The sequence below is a fragment of the Bos javanicus genome, chromosome 8, assembly GCF_032452875.1.
Source record: "Bos javanicus breed banteng chromosome 8, ARS-OSU_banteng_1.0, whole genome shotgun sequence".
In the NCBI taxonomy this organism is placed as follows: Eukaryota; Metazoa; Chordata; class Mammalia; order Artiodactyla; family Bovidae; genus Bos; species Bos javanicus.
In genome coordinates, this window is record NC_083875.1 from 40489742 (window position 1) to 40511292 (window position 21551).

Here is a 21551-nt window from a genome sequence, read left to right on the forward strand (position 1 = left end):
GAAAAATTTTTAAATGCCCTTCCCTGAGTTCACGTTTTATAAATCTGAGATGTTAAATCTTCTACCTTAGTTCAGTTAAATACAGTTATATTCTGGTTGAGCTTTCTTTAAAAATATTGTCTCTTCTTTGGGTTTCAGGAAGAAAGACGTAAGTCACAAAGGCCTTTATCTACACCAAATGGACCAAAATTCCCCTTGAGTTGTGTAAAGATGAAACCAAGGGAGAGTAATCTCGACAGAGTGCCCCCAGGCATGCAGTCCCGGCCACTCTCTCCGTATTGCACCAGGCGTTTCTTCCAGGACCAACCAGCTCAGCTGAACCTTGGATATACTTTCAAAATACCTGGAGAAAGCAAACCTCCGTTTGTAGTAAGACACGTGAGCCTAAAATTATTTTTCAGAGTCCTTTGGAATGGTAGGGTGTGAATGAGGGTGGAATAAAGGAAGGTTGGACCATGATAACAGATGTGTAAGTAAATAAATAGAGGAAATTCAAATTTAATAATAATTATGATTAAATTATGTTCATTTCCTACAGTTATTGTCAGGAAACTCCTATAAGGATGTCTTGTACAGAGGACTTGCTGAGTAAATGTCTACTATCCCTATTTTTAATTTCAGAATTAAAAATAAATTTAATTATTAATAGTGTTATCTGCATAGGACAACCTGCCACTATCCAGGAAGATCAATGAACTGACAGTAGTAGAAGATTCATATCAAAGACTGGCACATTCTCTGTACAAATCTGAAACTAAAGCCTCGTCAGTTTTAAGAAAACTACTTGAGTTTTCATAGTAAGATCATTGTTCAGTGGCCAGCTTTTTAAAATATATATTTATTTATTTGGCTGCCTCCAGTCTTGGTTGTGGCATGCGAGCTCTTTGTTGAGTCATGAGGGATCTTTTCACTGTGGTGCATGGACTCTCTAGCTGCAGTGCACAGGCTTAGTTGCTCCATGGCATGTAGGATCTTAGTTCCCTGACCAGGAATCAAACCTGTGTCCCCTGCACTGCAGGGCGGATTCTTTACCACTGGACCATTAGAGAATTCACCAGGCCGCACTTTAAAAGTAGGAAACATATGGCTGCAGGAAGAAGCAATGATATGCCATAGTCAAAAGTCCTTAATTAAAGTTATATTAGATTTAGCCATCAGGAAGTAGTGGGCAAATTTAACCACACTTGTTTTCATAGTCTTTTTTTTGACTACTATAAAAGTAAAGGAAAATACAGAAAAGTTCAAGAAAAAAAAATTACCCATAGGTTCACTAGAATAATAAAATCATTGTTTAATTTGATACATTTTCTTTTGACTTTTTTTGATATTCATAGGCCTTATTTTTTCCCACAAAGTTGTACTTATACTGTATATACAGATTCATTTCTTTACAGTTACATATGTTTTTATCATGTTAAAAACACTTCTAGTATTAGTTCCTGTTTTTCTTTTTTTAATTTATTTATTTTAATTGGAGGCTAATTACTTCATAATATTGTAGTGGTTTTTGCCATACATTGACATGAATCAGCTGTAGGTGTACATGTGTTCCCCATCCTGAACCCCCGTCCTGCCTCCCTCCCCATCCTACCCCTCAGGGTCATCCTAGTGCACCAGCCCTGAGCACCCTATATCATGCATAGAACCTAGACTGGCTATCTATTTCACATATGATAATATACATGTTTCAGTGCCATTCTCTCAAATCATCCCACCCTTGCCTTCTCCCACAGAGTCCAAAAGTCTTTTCTTTACATCTGTCTCGTTTGCTATCTTGCATATAGGGTCATCGTTACCATCTTTCTAAATTCCATATATATGTGTTAATATACTGTACTGGTGTTTTTCTTTTTCTTTTTTTAAATTAATTAATTTATTTTACTTTACAATATTGTATTGGTTTTGCCATACATTGACTTGAATCCGCCATGAGTGTATATGTGTTCCCCATCCTGAACCCCGCTCTCTCCTCCCTCCCCATCCCATCCCTCTGGGTCATCTCAGGGCATCAGCCCCGAGCACCCTGTATCATGCATCAAACCTGGACTGGTGATTCATTTCACATATGATGTTTTACATGTTTCAATGCCATTCTCCCATATCATCCCTCCCTTGCCCTCTCCCACAGAGTCCAAAACACTGTTCAATACATCTGTGTTTCTTTTGCTGTCTCGCATACAGGGTTATTGTTACCTTCTTTCTAAATTCCATATATATATGTTAGTATACTGTATTGGTGTTTTTCTTTCTGGCTTACTTCACTCTGTATAATAGACTCCAGTTTCATCCACCTCATTAGGACTGATTCAAATGCATTCTTTTTAATAGCTGAGTAATATTCCATTGTGTATATGTACCACAGCTTTCTTATCCATTCGTCTGCCAGTGGACATCTAGGTTGCTTCCATGCCCTGGCTATTGTAAACAGTGCTGCAATGAACATTGAGGTACATGTGTCTCTTTCAATTCTGGTTTCCTCAGTGTGTATGCCCCAGCAGTGGGATTGCTGGGTCATATGGCAGTTCTGTTTCCAGTTTTTTAAGGAATCTCCACACTTCTCCATAGTGGCTGTACTAGTTTGCATTCCCACCAACAGTGTAAGAGGATTTTCTTTTTTCCTTGCTCTCTGCAGCATTGTTTGCAGACTTTTTGATAGTAGCCATTCTGACCGGCGTGAGATGGTACCTCATAGTGGTTTTGATTTGCATTTCTCTGATAATGAGTGATGTTGAGCATCTTTTCATGTGTTTGTTAACCATCTGTATGTCTTCTCTGGAGAAATTTCTGTTTAGTTCTTTGGAACATATTTTGATAGGGTCGTTTATTTTTGTGGAATTGAGCTGCAGGAGCTGCTTGTATATATTTGAGATTAATTCTTTGTCAGTTGCTTCGTTTGCTATTATTTTCTCTTGTTCTGAAGGCTGTCTTTTCACCTTGCTTATAGTTTCCTTTGTTGTGCAAAAGCCTTTAAGTTTAATTAGGTCCCATATGTTTATTTTTGCTTTTATTTCCATTGCTCTGGGAGATGGGTCATAGAGGATCCTGCTGTGATTTATGTCAGAGTGTTTTGCCTATGTTTTCCTCTAGGAGTTTTATAGTTTCTGATCTTACATTTAGATCTTTAATCCATTTTGAGTTTATTTTTGTGTATGGTGTTAGAAAGTGAACTAGTTTCATTCTTTTATGGGTGGTTGACCAGTTTTCCCAGCACCACTTGTTAAAGAGATTGTCTTTTCTCCATTGTATATTCTTGCCTCCTTTGTCAAAGATAAGGTATCCATAGGTGCATGGATTTATCTCTGGGCTTTCTATTTTGTTCCATTGATCTATTTTTCTTTCTTTGTGCCAGTACCATACTGTCTTGATGACTGTAGCTTTGTAGTATAGTCTACAGGCAGGCAGTATAGTCTGAAGTCAGGCAGGTTGATTGCTCCAGTTCCATTCTTCTTTCTCAAGATTACTTTGTCTATACGAGGTTTTTTGCATTTCCATACAAATTGTGAAATTATTTGTTCTAGTTCTCTGAAAAATACTGTTGGTAGCTTGATAGGGATTGCATTGAATCTATAGGTTGCTTTGGATAGTATACTCATTTTCACTATATTGATTCTTCCGATCCATGAACATGGTATATTTCTCCATCTATTTGTGTCATCTTTGATTTCTTTCATTAGTGTTTTATAGTTTTCTATATATAGGTCTTTTATTTCTTTAGGTAGATCTATTCCTACATATTTTATTCTTTTCATTGCAATGGTGAATGGAATTGTTTCCTTAATTTCTCTTTCTGTTCTTTCATTGTTAGTGTATAGGAATGCAAGGGATTTCTGTGTGTTAATTTTATATCCTGCAACTTTTCAATGAATATAGTTCCTGTTTTTCATGAACTCTGTTCCACATTGTAGTTCATGACTTATTCTCCAGAATGTTAATGATTGATATTATTGTCAAGTTGATAATTTGATTCAGGATTACCTGTGTGATGTTTGTATATTAGACACAGAAATGAAGCATGGTAAATCCCAAAGTCAAGGTGCTTTTTAGATGACTGGTTATAGCATTGGTTGGCAGGTAGAACAGAGATGTTGTTTGGCTAGAAAATACAGGATAGCTGTTTTCTTCAGGTAACCTATAAAAGTGTCTGGCAAAATCTAGCACTGTAAACATAGTTTCATACAAATATAGTTAAATTGAGTATATTGGGTCTGATTTATTCCATTTGATATATATTTTAATAAAACACACAACTTTAGTGTACACCATTATGAACTAAATAACCTTAAAATGTTGGAAGTTTTCTTAGGGAATTAAAATTTACATGATACTTTTATTTAACAAATTCATATACAGTCTTTACTATGTGCCAAGCTCTTTCCTAAGGGCTTATAGATATTAACTCTTTTATTTAGCCAGATTTCCTGATGATATCTGATGTTTAAGTAGAAAAATTAAAATGTAGAGGACCTGATGTTGTCAAGATTGTAAATTCTAGTAAAATTATTTCTTGAAGTAGAATGAAGAATAATAGTATAACATGACTTCTTGACATTAAAAAAATAAAAAACAAGGTTTTTTACAAAGAAAATTAAGCAACTGTATGTCATAGACATTCTGGAAGAGTCTCTATTTCAAGTATTTTGACCTGTTAGCAGATCACGTTGTTGAATGTAGGAAAATGTGGTCACCTTAACTAAAATAATACAGTCTCCGCTGTTCTTTTTTACAAGGATATAGACACTCAGACTGAAGGGGGATGTGGAAGGCTGAAAGATCACATTATGAAAATTCCTTGTCTTCAGGGAGGACCCCACCTAGGCCAGTACTGCTCAGAGTGTTTAGGAATGTGAAGATATCCTGTTTTAAAAGAAGATTAAACAAACTCTACTTGCTCTTTACTGGCCTTACCAGTGGTTAGAATATGATCTGTGTCATATTAGCCCATATCCCATATCTTTGTGTTCTAACCTCAGTGAAAGTAGGGACAAACAGGTTTCCCTGTTGGTTATAACATTTTATATATTTGGAGGCTGTGATTTAATCTGTTCCCAACCTTCTCTTTTCTCACCTGCATGACTGTGATTGAAGGGGAGAAAGGTATTACAGGGAATGAGGAGAGAGTAATACAAGCTACAGTGGGTTCAGGTCTCATTCCTTTCCTTTCAGGTGGACAGTGCAAAGCCCTTTGGTGAGAACAGTTCACAGCATCATTCCCAGAAGTCTAGAAGAAAACCTAACTTTTCAAACTTTCCATTTCCAGTGAGAAGAGGTATTCGATTTTCTTGTTCCTCCTGTGTAGTTTACCCATGGGAACGAATGCATCCTACCTCTAAGTCTTCTTTCATTCTGAGGAATCACACGTTTGTCTGGAAACTCAGGGCCTAATTCTCGGGTGCCCTGTCACTGGGAGTTTCCAGAGAGGGGGTTCCCACGAGCAGAGTCATTAGCAGAGATGCCTTCTGTTTCAGAGTTTCCCTAGGAGGAACTGGGGAGACTTCCCCCAAGGAGTGTCACCATTGAGTATGTTCTGGCTGTGGCTGTTGGAAAAGCAGAGAACATCTTGTCTTGGTGGGATCTCCTTGAAAAGGCACCACAGATAGCTAACAAATAAGACTCGCCATTTTTCAGGATAGGATGCAGCAGAAAATTGATGGAGATCAGGAGAGGCAACACTTCTTTACAAGATTGCATGTCAGCAAGGAGGAGAGCCAGTTCTCTCTGAAACAGTGAGGTTAAGGCAGGGGATCTCAGACATTTAGATTTCAGGACCCTTTTGTGCTAAGTATTACTGAGAGCCACACTGAGCTTTTCTGTATGTGAATGATATCTATCAACAATTAGCATTAGACATTAAACTTGAGGAATTTAAAAACACAAGAATATACAGCACACATTAGCCATCAGAGTGGTGTCATCATGACATATCATATAGCTTTTGGAGAACTCTGTTATATAGTCATAAGAGAATGAGAATGAAAAAGACAGAGTATGTTTTACTATTAGGAGAATAGTTTTGACCTTGCAGAGTTCCTAAGAGGTCTTGAGGACCCATGGGGAGGCCCTGGATCATATATCAAGAATTGCTGGGTTAAGACATCCCCTTGGTGGTCTGTTCATTTCCAAGGCAAACCATTCAGTATCACAGTAATCCATGCCTATGCCCCAACCACTAATGCCAAAGAAGCTGGAGTTGAACGGTTCTATGAAGACCTACAAGACCTTCTAGACTAACACCAAAAACAGATATCCTTTTCATCATAGGGGACTGGAATGCAAAAGCAGGAAGAGATACCTGTAACAGGCAAGTAGCAAGCAAGTTTGGTTTTGGAGTAGAAAATGAAGCAAGGCAAAGGCTAACAGAGTTACAACAAGAGAATGCACTGGTCATAGCAAACACTCTCTTCCAACAACACAAGAGACGACTCTACACATGGTCATCACCAAATGGTCAATACAGAAATCAGATTGATTCTTTGCAGCTGAAGATGGAGAAGCTCTATACAGTCAGCAAAAACAAGACCAGGAGCTGACTAAGGCTCGGATCATGAACTCCTTATTGCCAAATTCAGACCTATATTGAAGAAAGTAGTGAAAACCACTAGACCACTCAGTATGACCTAAATCAAATCCCTTAGGATTATACAGTGGAAGTGACAAATAGATTCAAAAGATTAGATCTGATAGAGTGCTGAAGCACTATGGATGGAGGTTTGTAACATTGTACAGGAAGCAGCGATCAAAACCATCCCCAAGAAGAATTACAAAAAGACAAAATGAGGAGTCCTTACAGATATCTATGAAAAGAAGAGAAGCTAAAGGCAAAGGAGAAAAGGAAAGATATACCCATCTGAATGCAGAGTTCCAAAGAATAGCAAGGAGAGATAAGAAAGCCTTCCTCAGTGATCAATGCAAAGAAATAGAGGAAAACAATAGAATGGGAAAGACTAAAGATCTCTTCAAGAAAATCAGAGATACCAAGGGAGCATTTCATGCAAAGATGGACACAATAAAGAACAGAAATGGTATGGATTTAACAGAAGCAGAAGATATTAAGAAGAGGTGGCAAATACACAGAAGAACTAAGCAAAAAGATCTTAATGACTCAGATAACCACAATGATGCGATCATTCACCTAGAGCCAGACATCCTAGAGTGCAAAGTCAAGTGGGCCTTCAGTAGCATCACTATGAACAAAGCTAGTGGAGGTGATGGAATTCCAGCTGAGCTATTTCAAATCCTAAAAGATGATGCTTTGAAAGTGCTGCACTCAATAGCTAGCAAATTTGGAAAACTCAGCAGTGGCCACAGGACTGGAAAATGTCGGTTTTCATTCCAATCCCAAGAAAGGCAGTGCCAAAGAATGTTTAAACTACCACACAATTGCACTCATCTCACACGCTAGCAAAGTAATGCTCAAAAATCTCCAAGCCAGGCTTCAACAGTACATGAATCGAGAACTTCCAGATATTCAAGCAGGATTTATAAAAGGCAGAGGAACCAGAGATTAAATTGCCAGCATCTGTTGGATCATAGAAAAAGCAAGAGAATTCCAGAAAAACATCTACCTCTGCTTCATTGACTACTGCAAAGCCTTTGTGTGGATTACAACAAACTGTGGAAAATTCTTCAAGAGATGAGAATACCAGACCACCTGACCTGCCTCCTGAGAAATCTGTTATGTCCGTCAAGAAGCAACTGTTAGAACCGTACATGAAACAATGGACTGGTTCCAAATTGGGAAGGGAGTACGTCAAAGCTGTATATTGTCACCCTACTTGTTAATTTATATTCAGAGTACATCATGTGAAATACTGGGCTGGAAGAAGCACAAGCTGGAATCAAGATTGTTGGGAGAAATATCAATAACCTCAGATATGCAGATGACACCACCCTTATGGCAGAAAGTTAAGAGGAACTAAAGAGCCTCTTGATGAAAGTGAAAGAGGAGAGTGAAAAAGTTGGCTTAAAGCTCAACATTCAGAAAACTAAGATCAGGGCATCCAATCCCATCACTTGATGGCAAATAGATGGGGAAACAATGGAAACAGTGACATATTTTTCTTTTCTGGGCTCCAAAATCACTGCAGATGGTAATTACAGCCATGAAGTTAAAAGACACTTGTTCCTTGGAAGAAAAGCTATGACAAACCTAGACAGCATATTAAAAAGTAGAGACATATTTTGCTGACAAAGATTGTCTAGTTAAAGCTATGGTTTTTCCAGTAGTCATGTATGGATGTGAGAGTTGGACCATAAGGAAAGCTGAGCACCAAAGAATTGATGCTTTTGAACTGTGGTGTTGGAGAAGACTTGTGAGAGTCCCTTGGACAGCAGGGAGATCAAACCAATCAATTCTAAAGGAAATCAGCCCTGGATATTCATTGGAAGGACTGATGCTGAAGCTCCAATCCTTTTGCCACCTGATGTGAAGAACTGACTCATTGGAAAAGACCCTGATGATGAGAAGGGTTGAAGGCAGGAGGAGAAGAGGACGACAGAGGGTAAGATGGTTGGATGGCATCACCGACTCATTGGACATGAGTTTGAGCAAGCTCCTGGTGTTGGTAATGGACAGGGAAGCCTGGCATGCTGTAGTCCTTGTGGTTGCAAAGTGTCGGACTAAGTGACTGAACTGAACTTTATGAGTGAAATACATGAACCTGTGTCAGTACTGAATGTCATGGCAGTGAATTTCAACCATTCCTGAATTAATTCTTAGGCTAGAAAGGGAAGGTCACGGCCCATTCTCCTGACCTGGACTTATACCATCCCTGACAACAAGTTTCCTATCTTAGCCTGAAAGGTTTCTACTTTTAAGGGGAAGTCTCTTAAAAGTCTCTTGTGATAACTCAAGCCAGTATTCTCTTGGATGACGGTGACTGTTCTATAGCAACAAGTCAAAGACAGGTGACAGAATTTGAGGCAGAAAATGCTTCATCTTCTCTGATATTTAGATTGAAAATCACCCATGTAGCCCATAAATACAGCACTGTCTTCCCCATTACCGTGAAATCAAGCAACAGAAAATGTCCTTTCCTGGGGAGGACAGCTGGGCTTAATGCTAGCTAAATAACAACAGGGTCATGTATCACATTGGTCTCGGCCTTTGTCTCTTCTTAATCCTGGCAGGTGGAGAACTAAGGTTCCAGAGAGGTTACAGAGTGTGTACAGGTCACACATCAAGTTTTTGGCACACCTACATTTAGAGAAGACGTTCAGACCTCTGGGCTCAGATCCTTGGAATCCCTGTAGCTTCCAAGCCAGACCTTTCCTTAGGTCACCTGTCAGCTCATTCATCCGGGCCTAAGGTAGAATAAAGCAGTGCTTCTCAAACTTCAATGTGCATTAGAATCACCTGGGTGTCTCGTTAAACTGCAGATTCTGATTCCATAGGGCTGAGGTGGGACCTGGAATCCTTCTTATCTAACAAGCTTCCAGGTGATACCGATGCTGCTGGTCCATGGACAACACTTTGAGAAGCAAGGGAACAAGGGCAAGCCCCCTGGGATCAGTAGCAAGGGGGTTCCTAGGCAAAAGGGCAAGTTTGTGGCTATAGCTAAAAAGGGCCTTTTTAGCACTACTGATTCCCTGCTCAGCTGGGAGTGTGGTAGAAGAGAGCTTTTGGGACAAGATGGCCACACACATACATCCATGCCCAGAGAATGTGACAATTCACATGTTTAAAAAAAATCCCTTTTTATATCTTCCTTCTTATTGCCAGTGGCATAGGGGAATCAGCAGTCCCTTGTCGCTGCCTCAGTCCCAGCCAGCTGAGGGAAGCCATGGTGGTCTTAGCATAGCCTTGCAAATACTCATTTCAAAAGCATTTTATTTTCAATCTGGAACAATCTCATTTAGTCTTGGTTTTGTCTGTGTATTTATTACTTCTAGTAATTCTTATCATTCTCTGGTATTAGATCTACTTAATGTAATCATAATGATTTTCACTTTCTCTGTGTTGTTTTTTCAAGCTCTCATGTATTCATTTTTGTCTGTCTCGGACAAGTATACTCAGAGTTTCTGTGTAAATAGGATTTTATGTAAACCTAATATAAAGGGAATGCCAAAGAGGCAGAGGCTTTGAATTTTATATTAAGCCACATGGTTTTCTTTTAGGCTGTGGACATCTGGGCAAATGTGTTTTCCAAGCTGCCCAAGGGCTACTGAACTTGTTGCTTCACGTTAGACTCACTTTTACCCTTCCTATATCCATATGTGCTGCCATTAATATAACATTATTGTTTACCTCAAGAGGACAGAAAAAAACTCATAGAATTTCTGTGACTTCAGGGAGAATTAAAAGTGATGGTATGATTTACAAGGGATCATTTAAGTTCTCTAATAATTCATTCATTGTGTAATGTTTTTGTACTGCTGTGCAATAAATGTAATAGCAGTTTTAGGAGTAACTGGTAATAATGAGTCATTGAAACACCTGTTCCTCTTTCTTCTAGTGTCTTCTCTTGACAGCCTTGGAGCTAACGTGAAGGTAATTTTAGAAGTAGCATTTGTAAAATGATTTATTACCAGCTATATAATGTCAATTATTGTACTTTCTCCCATGAGCAGTTGAAAATACATTTCTAGCTCATGTTGCTTGTGGAATTGCTGTAGTTTAACTTGAGTTTCTTTGCTTTAGTTGGTTTTTTCCCCTCGTATAAACTCCTTTCATTTGTAGGATGAGTCACTAGTGAAAGTGTATGTAGGTTCAATACCTACTTTATCAGTAGTAATTTTCATTACTTTTTCTCGAATTGAATATAGAGAGGTGGTCAATCACTTGTTCTTAAAGTCTGATTGGCTTGTTCAGGTGAAGGTGCAAGCTTCCCTGTTACAGCATGACAATGGACATACACAAAGAAAATGAAGTACTCTCAGTTTCCTTTGACATAGCCTTTAAATATTTTGTCTAAAATTTTTTTCTTTCCCAACGCAATAATCCCTAGTCCTCACAAATCAAAATTCAGAGCAGGAGTTTATTTTGGCTCGTTAATATATACCAAACAAATTTGGTTATCTTTCCTTGCCCTTGACTCCTGAGCATTTTGTCTCTAGTCTTCTCTGCTCCCACTCCTCTTGTATTTGCAGGAGATCCTGGAGGCAGGTATTCTGTCTTCTTGCCCCCGGTTCTCTTCCTTGTCCCACCCAACCCCCAGCTCTAAATTAAGCAAACAAAAGCAAAAGCTATAACTAAAGATGAATGCACATTGTCACTCAGGTTATCAAAGAGCCAGATGAACGGATTGTTTTAAGGAATGAATCACCATCATCTTTAGATTCAAGTAAGTTTGGAAAGCCCTCGCCCAGTTACAGTAACCAAGGGGATGCTGATTTTCACCAGGAAACTTCATTTGACACCTCCCAGAACTCCAGATCTCCCAGCCCTCTTCTGGATCAGCCCCTTCTCCGAGAAAGGTCAGCAGCCAGCACCCATCTCTTTGCTAGAAGAGTGACCTGTGGTCTGACAGGAATAAAAGTCAGGTCATTTTATCAGTTTGCTTCCTTAGGGGCAGCTTGACATGAAAGATTATTATTCCTTGAAAAATAATCCTAGAAGTAAGAATTGAGATTTTTCTCTTACCTCTGGAAAGCATATCTCAGAATGTTTGTTGAAAATGGGATAGGCAGCTCAGTTGGCATAGATACTATTTATTTCTTCATTATTATCTGTCATTAAAAGTTGGCTTAAAGCTCAGCATTCAGAAAACTAAGATCAAGGCATCCAGTCCTATCACTTCATGGCAAATGGATGGGGAAGCAGTGGAAACAGTGGCTGACTTTATTTTTTGGGGCCCCCAAATCACTGTGGATGGTGATTGCAGCCATGAAATTAAAAGACGCTTACAGCTTGGAAGGAAAGTTATGACCAACATGCTGTTAAGTCACTTCAGTCGTGTTCGACTCTGTGCGACCCCATAGATGGCAGCCCACAAGGCTCCCCCGTCCCTGGGATTCTCCATGCAAGAACACTGGAGTGGGTTGCCATTTCCTTCTCCAGTGCAGGAAAGTGAAAAAGTGAGAGTGAAGTCACTCAGTCGTGTCCAACTCTTAGCGACCCCTTGGACTGCAGCCTAATGTACCAGTGGTCTGCCTCCTTCACTATTCTTTTCGTGTGAGCCACTGGGGCCAGTCTCCTCCTGCTCAGACCATAGAAGCACACGAGAAGTACCTTTTGAGTTTCTGCTGACAATACTGAAATCAGCAAGGGCCAAGTTTGCAGGGATGAGTTGGAAGGTGAGTTTTGGAGTGAGAATCAGCCCAGGGTTTTAAGGGAGGAAATGGAAAACCCTTTTAACTAGCTGTGGGTGAAATGGTAGTCCTAAACATGGGAGGAACACTCTTGAGCCTGTTTCCTAGCTCCAGTGACTGGATAGTGGCACATCCCTTCAACCCCTGTCCTCATTCTTCCCACTGCACTAGGAGAAGGCTATAATCAAGGCATAGCACTACCCTTGCCTATTGACTCATCATTCTCAGAGATCTTCAAATTTAGTGCTGAATGCATATAGTAACAAGTATAGGGATCATTCTGGTACTGGTTACTCAAGACCAATGAAAAAGCATTTACAGTGTCCAGCTGGTGCTTATTTTTAAATGCTAGCTTCATTTATAGCTTCAAAATATTTCTATTCCTTCATCTTAAAAACTCTTAGAGGACTATAGGAATGATGTGCCTTGCCTTTAAGTATGGTCAGTGCTATAGGTGGTGCTTTCATTTGCTGTGAGTCACTTTCCTGGGTTGGTAATGGATTTGTGTACATCAGTCATTCTCTTAGTCTTGTCTGCCTGGAAACCAGAGGGTTTGTGCTCATTACATGGAGCCAGGATGGGTGGCCTGGGTATGGATCCCAGACAGAGCGGAGGGGCAACTGCAGAGGGAATCATTAGTGTGGTGGTGTAACAACTGGATTGATTCCCACATGTCTGTCATTTCCAGTGTTCATTATATATTAATTAAAGAGAATGATTTTATCCAAATTGCAAAATTTTTGGCACTTAAACACAATATCTTTTCAGTGTGCTTTTCATAATCACATTGCAAATTCTGCCTCAGTTTAAGAATTGGCACTCATTCGCCTCCCAAAAATGAATGAATGAATTCATCATTCAAGTAATCTGTAGTAAATTCCCATATGGTGTTCATACGGGACCCACAGAGCCCTGAGATGAGCTATTAGCCTAGGAGTCTCACTCCCAATTTCATCCTAGGAGGAAAGACAGACATTAACCAAATAATGACAAAATATCTACTGGGGAAAGTGCTATGAATGAGGGATGAATTGGCTCTTAAGTGCATGAAACGGGGAAGCTGACCTCCTCTACAGGAAGGGACTTTTCCTGAGAAATCAATAACTGAACTGAGCTCTGATGGGTGGTAAGGACTCACACAAGTGGGGTGGGGGTTGTGAGTTCCCTTACATTCTATCCAAGGGAAAAGTCCTGGAAAGTGCCTGTGAAAGGGAGAAAATGCTTCATGTTTGAGTAACCAGAAGACACTGTTAAGACCTGTGGTTAAATTTATGTCTGGAGGGCCTAAAGGAAATAACATAAAATAAGATCCTTATGGTGGAAACAGTAGGGATTAAATTTTGTATTAAAAATTTTTGGATTACATTTTAAAAATATAAAAGCAGGGTTTGTTCTTTGGAGAAATATCTAAAATAGTAAAGTACAGAGAAGAAAAGGAATACACACCCAGACACAGACCATTTTTAACATCTTGGCTGTTTTTATTCCTGGTGCTTTTCTTAGGTGTAGGTTTAATAAAGACATTGAAACTATACTGTGCACACTTTTGTATATTGCTGCTTTTTTCTCACTTCTAAGTTATAAGTATCCTTTTATCAGCTACATGATACTCCACCCTGTTTACTCTGTTGAGCAGGCCCCACCCCGGGTTCCAGTCCACATGGAAGAAGATCCATGAAAGGGTCTGCAGTCTTCTGACATCCCACAGAGCTCAGCAACACCTAAACAAGGTCAGGACTTCTGATGAAATGACATCTTTGCTGACAAAATAATATGGGAACTGGGTCTCATAGTCTAGCAGGGGAGATAGACATTAATCAGGTAACTGCAGAAACAAGTATAAAATTGTGATGCTCACCAAGGAGGTACATGGTATCCTGAGAGCGTATGAAAGGGAGTGCTTGACTTGCTTGGCACTCAGGGCAGGCTTTCCTGAGGAAGAGACAGTGGAGCTGCAGTCTGAGCAATGAGTAGCAGCTATTAATACTTCAGAGCACAGGGTGCATCAGGCAGAGGTCCTGAAGTGAGGGGGAGCATGGTCATGTGAGAGGACTTAGAGAAGACAGTGTTTGCCTGGAGCACATTCACTTCCACTCTGGGCAGGAATCCCAGTGCAGGGAAGAATCTGGGAACATGTGTGGTCTATGTGAGCCCACAACAAGGAAGAAAGTTTTCCTCAAAGTTAATCAGGTGTTTTTGACTATTGGACTTTTCTGGGGTTGAGGGGAGTGTTTCCGATCCATAGACAGATAAACTCAGTACTCCTCTACGGCAGGTGTACAGCCATTAGCTGTGGCCTGTCACCAGTTTAAACCAATTCAGATGGAAGGTTGACAGTGCACCCCTTAGTTGGGTTTAATTATAACATGTAGTTGAATTGGTCATCTTGACTTATTTAAATGCTGACATATCCTAGATTTATAGGATCATACTTATAAATGAATATTTATTACCCTAATTACCTGGGTGGTGAATTATTTTATTGCCTGTCTGCAGAGTCATTTGTTTTGCTTTGTTAATTCCAAATCTTTTCAAGTAGGGGAATCCCTTTAAAATGTAAAAGAGGAAGAAAGAAAGGGAGGAGGGAGGGAAAGTGGGAGGGAAGAGGGAAGAAAAAGAAAGGGAGAGAGGGAAAAAAATAGTATCTACATATATACATATATCATGAACACAATATATATGGCATACATGGGATTCATAGATCTCCTAAATGCAAAACTACGCATGCAATATCATTGACCTATATTACATTATGAGTAATGCAGTTGCTGGATTTGTTTGTGTTATAGGAAGAATCCATCTCTGAAATAAAGAATATCCTCGACAGACCAGGCTACCCTCTGAAGAAATACCGTGCACATGAACAGAAATATTTTTAAGCTGCTGTCCTATGTAAGTAAGCAGCTTAAGTGCTTCTTCTTGATGTGCTAAAACAATTCCAGTTTCCTGCTTTCAGTACAAAGCACCTGGAAAATGTGGTGAACAGGAGTCCAGGAGGAGAGCAGAACTACGTTCTCCCCTCACAGTGTCGTGAGACAGCATGTGTGCGGGTCCACCAGCAGTCTTATCTCCTCTTTATTCTCCCTCCCCGCTCCTTACCTAATGGTCCCTCTTCCAGCTCCTCAGACACGAGCTCTTTTCTGCTATGGGCCCTTTGCACACGCTCTCGTCTAGACTACTTCTTCCTGACTTTGTTTGGCTCACTTCTATTTGCCTTTCAGGTCTCATGGCTTTCCATGGCCCCCCCTCCTCCTCTGAGGTACACCTTTGTAGCCTCCTGCAGTTTTCTTTCATTGTTGTTCTATTTCTTTGGGCAGATTGCTTAAAAGTCTGCCCCTTCTACTTGAATGACACCTTCCTTGGGCCAGGGACTCTTGTTTTCTGACCCACTACTTTATAGCCAGAGTTACAGTGGGGTCCCATTTAACTTGGGTGAACTCAACTGCACCTGCCAGGTGTGTGCCCTGAGCAGGAGCCCGCCTTCCTCTACCACTCTGTCACCACCCTTGCGTTAGATGACCTTCCGCTGTGGTTGGTGCTCAGTAAATATTTTCTGTGAGTGACTGTTGAAATTCAAGTGATGAGGCAATCCTCAAAGTCAGTTGTGTGGTAAGAAGTTGGTCATTTTTGTGGGCTATCATCATTTTTCACATTTTTTCTTCTTTCCCTTCCTACCCAGGCCCAGCATAAGAATAGTTTTTCCTTATTAAGTGCTTCCTAAGTGCCAGGAACTGACCTAAATACTTCAGTTGTATTAAGTGAGTTGCTATTCCATGATCACAACAGCCCTTAAGAAGTAGGTGCTATCACCAGTACCATTTTACAGGTAGGGAAACTGGGGCAAGGAGATGTTAAATGCCTTGCTCAGGGTAACATGGCTAGTGAATGACCTTAGCTGTGATCTGAACCCAAGGGATATGGCTTCAGTAACCATGCTTTTACCCATTAAATTCCATTGTCCTCCAGACCTGGAGCTTGTAATAGGAGAACCCTGGAGAAAAAGATAGTGGAACCCAAGCAGAGTTGGTGGACATTGCCTTTGAGCATCCCCCAGAGGGTCCTGTGGTGTTGTATCATGTAGTCCTTCAGTCTAGCAACATCAAGATAATTACAGATCTTTTTAAAAAATAAAGATGTGTGGGATGACATGCTAGGGTTTCACTGTCATCAGGCTCCTAAAATTCTGATTTATGGGCATTCATGCTTGAAGGCACATGTTGCCTTGCCTAGAGCTGGCCAGGACTCCCTGCCTTTGGCACAGAGGAATGTGAGGACAGCTTGGTAATTTCCCATTTTTGTAGGCTTTGCCTTAGAACGTTCTGCTTGGTAGATTAAAGATGGCTTCTGGTCCACTTAATCTCCCATTTCTAAAATAGTCATCTAGGCATTTATACAGAAGACAACCCACATAATTACCACTTAGGAAACATGGCCCATGTAATTACCAAATGTCAAATTGTGTTGAATTTCATCATGCTAACATCAAGTTACCTAAAGCCCTGAACTAGCTAGTATGTGGACCCTGATGTGAGGGGATAGAGAGAAGGTAAGAAAAAAATTAGTAAATTCTGTCTTAGGAAATAAGGTTTCCTTCAGCCTTGTATTGTGATTTATTGGTTTGTTTTCCTTATGAAAACTCTCCCAAGAAGGAGACAGAGGGCTGGAGGGGAGACCGAGCAATGGTACCAACTCTGCCTGCCGAGTGTCCCATCCCTGTGAGTGGCTCCCATGATCCCAGCTGCCACCACTATGGCCGGCCTGCAGCAGGAGCCAGTCCACTTACAATGATCCCAACTCAAGGGAGGGCAAGGAACTCAGGCCCTGGAGTCCTCAGACACAGATAAGAATTGCAGCACAAAGAGCTCTCTAAAATTACAGAGCAAAAAGGAAATAAACCAAGAAAGGTGGGTGAGGAAGGGACAACAGTGAATTAAAATGCTGCTTTCTGATTCTGTCATAGTTCGTTAGGCCTCCAGCTCTAAATGGTATGGCTGGAATGGCTTCTAACCTCACCCTCTCTGCTGGCAGGCAGGACCCACTTTACTTCCTCCCACAAGGGTCCTTTCACCTCTGTTACAATCAAAGCAACAAAACAAACCAGCCTACAGATGCCAGGCTCCAACCTTGGGGGCCCGCCCTCTCTGATTTGGTCACCAACTTCAAAGGGATTTTTCATTTGATGGCTTGTGGGGATTCACACAACAGAAAACAACACACTTCCCTTCATTCCAGGGGCTCCTGGTCCTGTCAGAGTCTAACAGACCACACAGGCAGTGGCCTTGCACACAAATCCCATGGCAGATTTCTGGGTTGGCAGTCCTTAGTGAGCAATAGAGTCATCTGGGGGCTTTGAAAAATGCTGATGCCCGGCCCCACTCCAGACCAACTTAGCTGGAATCTCTGTGGGTGGTGCCTGGCATCAGTTTTCTTTATAAGGTTCTTCAGGGGTAATACACATTTTAGGACTAAGAATCTCCACAGTAGGCTGCAAGAGCTTTGAGGATGGGGGGATTTGGAACACCCTCAGATTTTATACTGGCCCCCTCCACGCTCAAAAATAATTGTTCCATGGAATAGAATTAATTTGGGCATATTTAACAGTTCTGCTCATTAACATCTAGCAGTTTCTACACATCCACTATATGCCAAGGACTATACTTGGAGAAGGAAATGGCAGCCCACTCCAGTACTCTTACTTGGAAAATCCCATGGATGGAGGAGCCTGGTAGGCTACAGTCCATGGGGTCGCAAAGAGTCGGACACAACTAAGCAACTTCACTACACTACTAAGGACTATATTATTCAGAATAACACTAAGAAGTAGATACTCTGCTTGTCATCATCCTGATATTCTAGAAAGAGCCCAGGTAACTTGCCCAAGGTCACACAGGTATTTGTCTTGCTAACCTAATATCACCTCATTCTGGGAGTGTGGGAGAAGAGGCTGCACAGCAAGGTTGGGATTGAGTGAAGTCATTTTCTTCTCCTTGCTTGTGTTGGTTGATTGCCTTCTTCTTAGTGCCACATAGAGTGTGTCAAGTGTCTTCACATTTCACAGGGGAGACTGAATGAAAGCTGCAGGAGTATCATGAAGAGCTCACTGAATGAGCCAACTGAACAACCGTTTTTGTTCTGTGTATCAAACCACCAGTGTCTGACCCCCTTTAAATCAAACCTGTACCCAGTCTCTTGTAACCAGGTAAGAGTCACTGATTAAAGTGTTTGGGGCTCATGTTTTCTTGTCAAGCTGGACTATTTGTGTTTCAGTTTGTATGTTTGTTTTGAGCTTGAAATAGAAAGTAGCAATAGTTGGGTGGCAGGTTCTTTTCCATTTGGAAAGCACTTCTTAAAATTCTGATGAAAATGTCAAGATGCCTTTTCAGATGTTCCTTATTTTTGGCAGTGGATATGTTCTTGAAATGTTCTTTTTTTCCCCCCTCCTTCCTCCTTTTTCCCTCCTCCCCTCTTGCCCTCAGCTCTCCCCCACCTCTGTTTCCCTTCTCTTGACTTCCCGTCCTGTCCTTTCCCCATTCCTTCCCTTTCCTCTTACATTGTCCATGAGCTCGAGGAAGCTGCTATTTAGAGGAATAATCTGATATATCCTCCAGAAAAAAAGACTATCATTCTGATTTTCCATGTTTGGTAAATCCATTTTCTGTGTATGTGTGTGTGGTTGTTTGCTTTTTAGCATTAGGCTTCATTTATTTATTAACATAAGATCCTGAAAACCTTGGAAGAGGGAGCATTGTTTTTGGAGAATTCAAGTCTTGCTTTAAAGGTTTAGTTTCTAGGATACATTTATAAGATGAGGCTACTTTCTTTAGATTGTATTTTAAACTACTCCTTCTGTTACCTGGCTTCCCTGGTAGCTCAGATGGTAAAGGGTCTGCCTGCAATGCAGGAGACCCCGGTTCAATCCTTGGGTTGGGAAGGTCCCTGGAGAAGGAAATGGCAACCCACTCCAGTATTCTTGGAAAATTCCATGGACAGAGGAGCCTGGTAGGCTACAGTCCATGGAGTCACAAACAGTTGGACATGACTGAGTGACTTCACTTTCACTTTTCTGTCACCTACCCCTCCTTTTTTTCTAGCAATTCTTAATAAATTTATAAGAGGAAAATAACCTCCTTCAAATATTTCTTTGAAAGAGCTACACTAAATTACATTTCTGCTTTGGCAGAAATGACTGCAAAAACCTTTATGAAATGCTTACCCAACTTGAGGAGCAAGAAGAGGATGGAGATGAACTGAAGTAGAGGTTTATCTTTGTGGGTCTGCAGACCCAGAGAAGAGAGGGCCTGAAAGCAGAAAGCTTTGTCTTCCCATCATACTGTAATCTGAGTGTTTTCCTCTCCCATGTCCCAAAACCCTTTCAACTTTTACAAGATTCAATGAAAATCAAGTTTTCTTCTCTCATTAGGACCACAGGAATTTGTTCAGTATGAAAATTAGGAAAATGAAATTAAAAATTAAAGGAGAAAAAAGTCCAAATGCAGAAATAAAACTAAATTCATTTATCCCCTCTCAGAATTTCAGCCTAGTAAAAGTGTGCATGCATGCATGCTCAGTCGCTTAAGTCGTGTCTGACTCTTTGCCCCCCTATGGACTATAGCCTGCCAGGCTCCTCTGTCCATGGGATTCTCTAGGTAAGAATACTGAAGTGGGTTGCTATGCCTTCCTCTATGGGATCTTTCTGACCCAGGGATTGAACCCACGCCTCCTGCATCTCCTGTATTGCAGATGTATTCTTTACCCACTGAGCCACTGGGAAGCAACAACAAACACTTCACCCTTGGAAAAGAGAGATATGCGTAAATCACACCTGCTTGTGTGTTCTCAGTGTGTCTGAAACTATAGTTGTCAATTTATTATTTTGAGGTCTAGTTAGTCATCAGTAATAAAAAAAATACTATATTACATTAAGACTATGGTACAGTTCTCAGAAAAGGGCCGCTTGGGAAGGCCATAAGCAGCTGAAGGAATTCAGTTCTAATGAGTCGGTATTCCGTAGCAGTTATTGTTTAGGTATACACTGTAACACTTGTTCAGTTTGTTTTTTTAATGGTTTGAGCATAGCTCCTTAACTCAATTTAGGAGTAAGATCTTAAATGCCCATTCTTATTTAGAGTCTTTTTGTTACCTTTAACAAATCAATCTGCCTTTTGCTTACTTTCTGATCTGCTAACTCCATCATTTAAGTCATTCCTATTTTATCTTTTTGTTTCTCAAGGAGTTATTTCAGTTTTGAGGAGTCATGTTAGGGCCAGGATTGCAGCAGGATTTTGCTTTTGGAATATATAATAATATGAATAATCTTGTGATACATTAGGGTTCAGATTACTTTGGGAAGATTTGTGTCACTAAATGTAATAAAAATCTCCAGCTGTCTTGCTTCAGTTTATTATTCCTTTCTTGACTTTCACAGTTGCAGATCTGTCAGAGCCTGGGCCATATTTTGCAAGCTCGTTTCACGGGGTCTGGGTTTAAAGAGGTTCCTGGGAAAATCTCCTTGGCAGAGCCTGGGCCCTCCAAGCAGAAGCTGCTGTACAATGAGGCCATCTCCCCATGGTCGCCTGACTGACCCAAAGTTAGCTGAAGCCTATAGGCCCTGAACTATAAGTAAGATTTTTAAAATGGAGAGTGTACATGGTAGTCTAACATAAAAGAAGTCAGTCAATTTTAAATGTATAACTGGGGAGGACTGATGAATTATGTATGCAAGTTCACCTAACCCCTGAATGCCTGGCCATACTTACTAATATTCAACGCTGTTCTCAGTTAGTTCCCTTAAGGAAGCCCTCTGATCTCTCAGAGCAGCAGGAAGAAAGGACATGGCCACCAGTCCATGTTTGACCAGTGAACCTCTAATACCACCTGACGGTACTGCTGTCCTTTCCTGAATGGGGGGCCCATTCCAGCACGCCTGGGGGACATGCAGGTCTTGGAGAGAACTCCCTCCCCCTTCCCAAGGACTGGGAACTCTGCAGACAGTGAGCAGAGCTGCAGCCCTCAGGCTCCTCAGGTCTGCTCCCCTCGCTCTTCCACACAGGGTCTCGGGGTAGCAGTAGTTTGGTCATCAAAGGAGAGAGTCTGTGCTTTACTTCACCCTCAAAACCAGAAAATCTGGCAAAAGCAGGGTCAAGTCTAGGACAGGAGCTTTTCTCTGGTGCACATGGATGGCTGGATTGTTGGAGTTTCTTCAGCAGTCTGAAATCTCACCCTTGGGATTCTTTATCTTTAGAGTGATCCTGCAGCACCCCTGTAAGTCCATTTTTATATTGATAGATATACATTTATATATTTCT

At 40.8% G+C, this 21551-nt stretch overlaps 1 protein-coding gene across 14 annotated transcripts in view; it reads left to right on the plus strand.

Moving 5' to 3' along the window:
- The window catches only part of SPATA6L (spermatogenesis associated 6 like), a 113960-nt gene that overhangs the window by 52950 nt on the left and 39459 nt on the right, over positions 1-21551 (plus strand). For 8 of the 14 annotated variants that reach the window (XM_061425394.1, XM_061425392.1, XM_061425387.1 and 5 more), the window contains 7 exons: positions 139-378; positions 5164-5266; positions 10452-10486; positions 11216-11412; positions 13883-13976; positions 15036-15138; positions 18305-18478. In XM_061425394.1, the coding sequence (XP_061281378.1) occupies positions 139-378; positions 5164-5266; positions 10452-10486; positions 11216-11412; positions 13883-13976; positions 15036-15125 (759 nt within the window). In that variant the 3' untranslated portion in view covers positions 15126-15138; positions 18305-18478. Of the gene's footprint in view, positions 1-138; positions 379-5163; positions 5267-10451; positions 10487-11215; positions 11413-13882; positions 13977-15035; positions 15139-18304; positions 18479-21551 lie in introns of those variants that run through there. The other 6 variants (XR_009738007.1, XR_009738006.1, XM_061425385.1 and 3 more) reach the window with 4 other exon arrangements.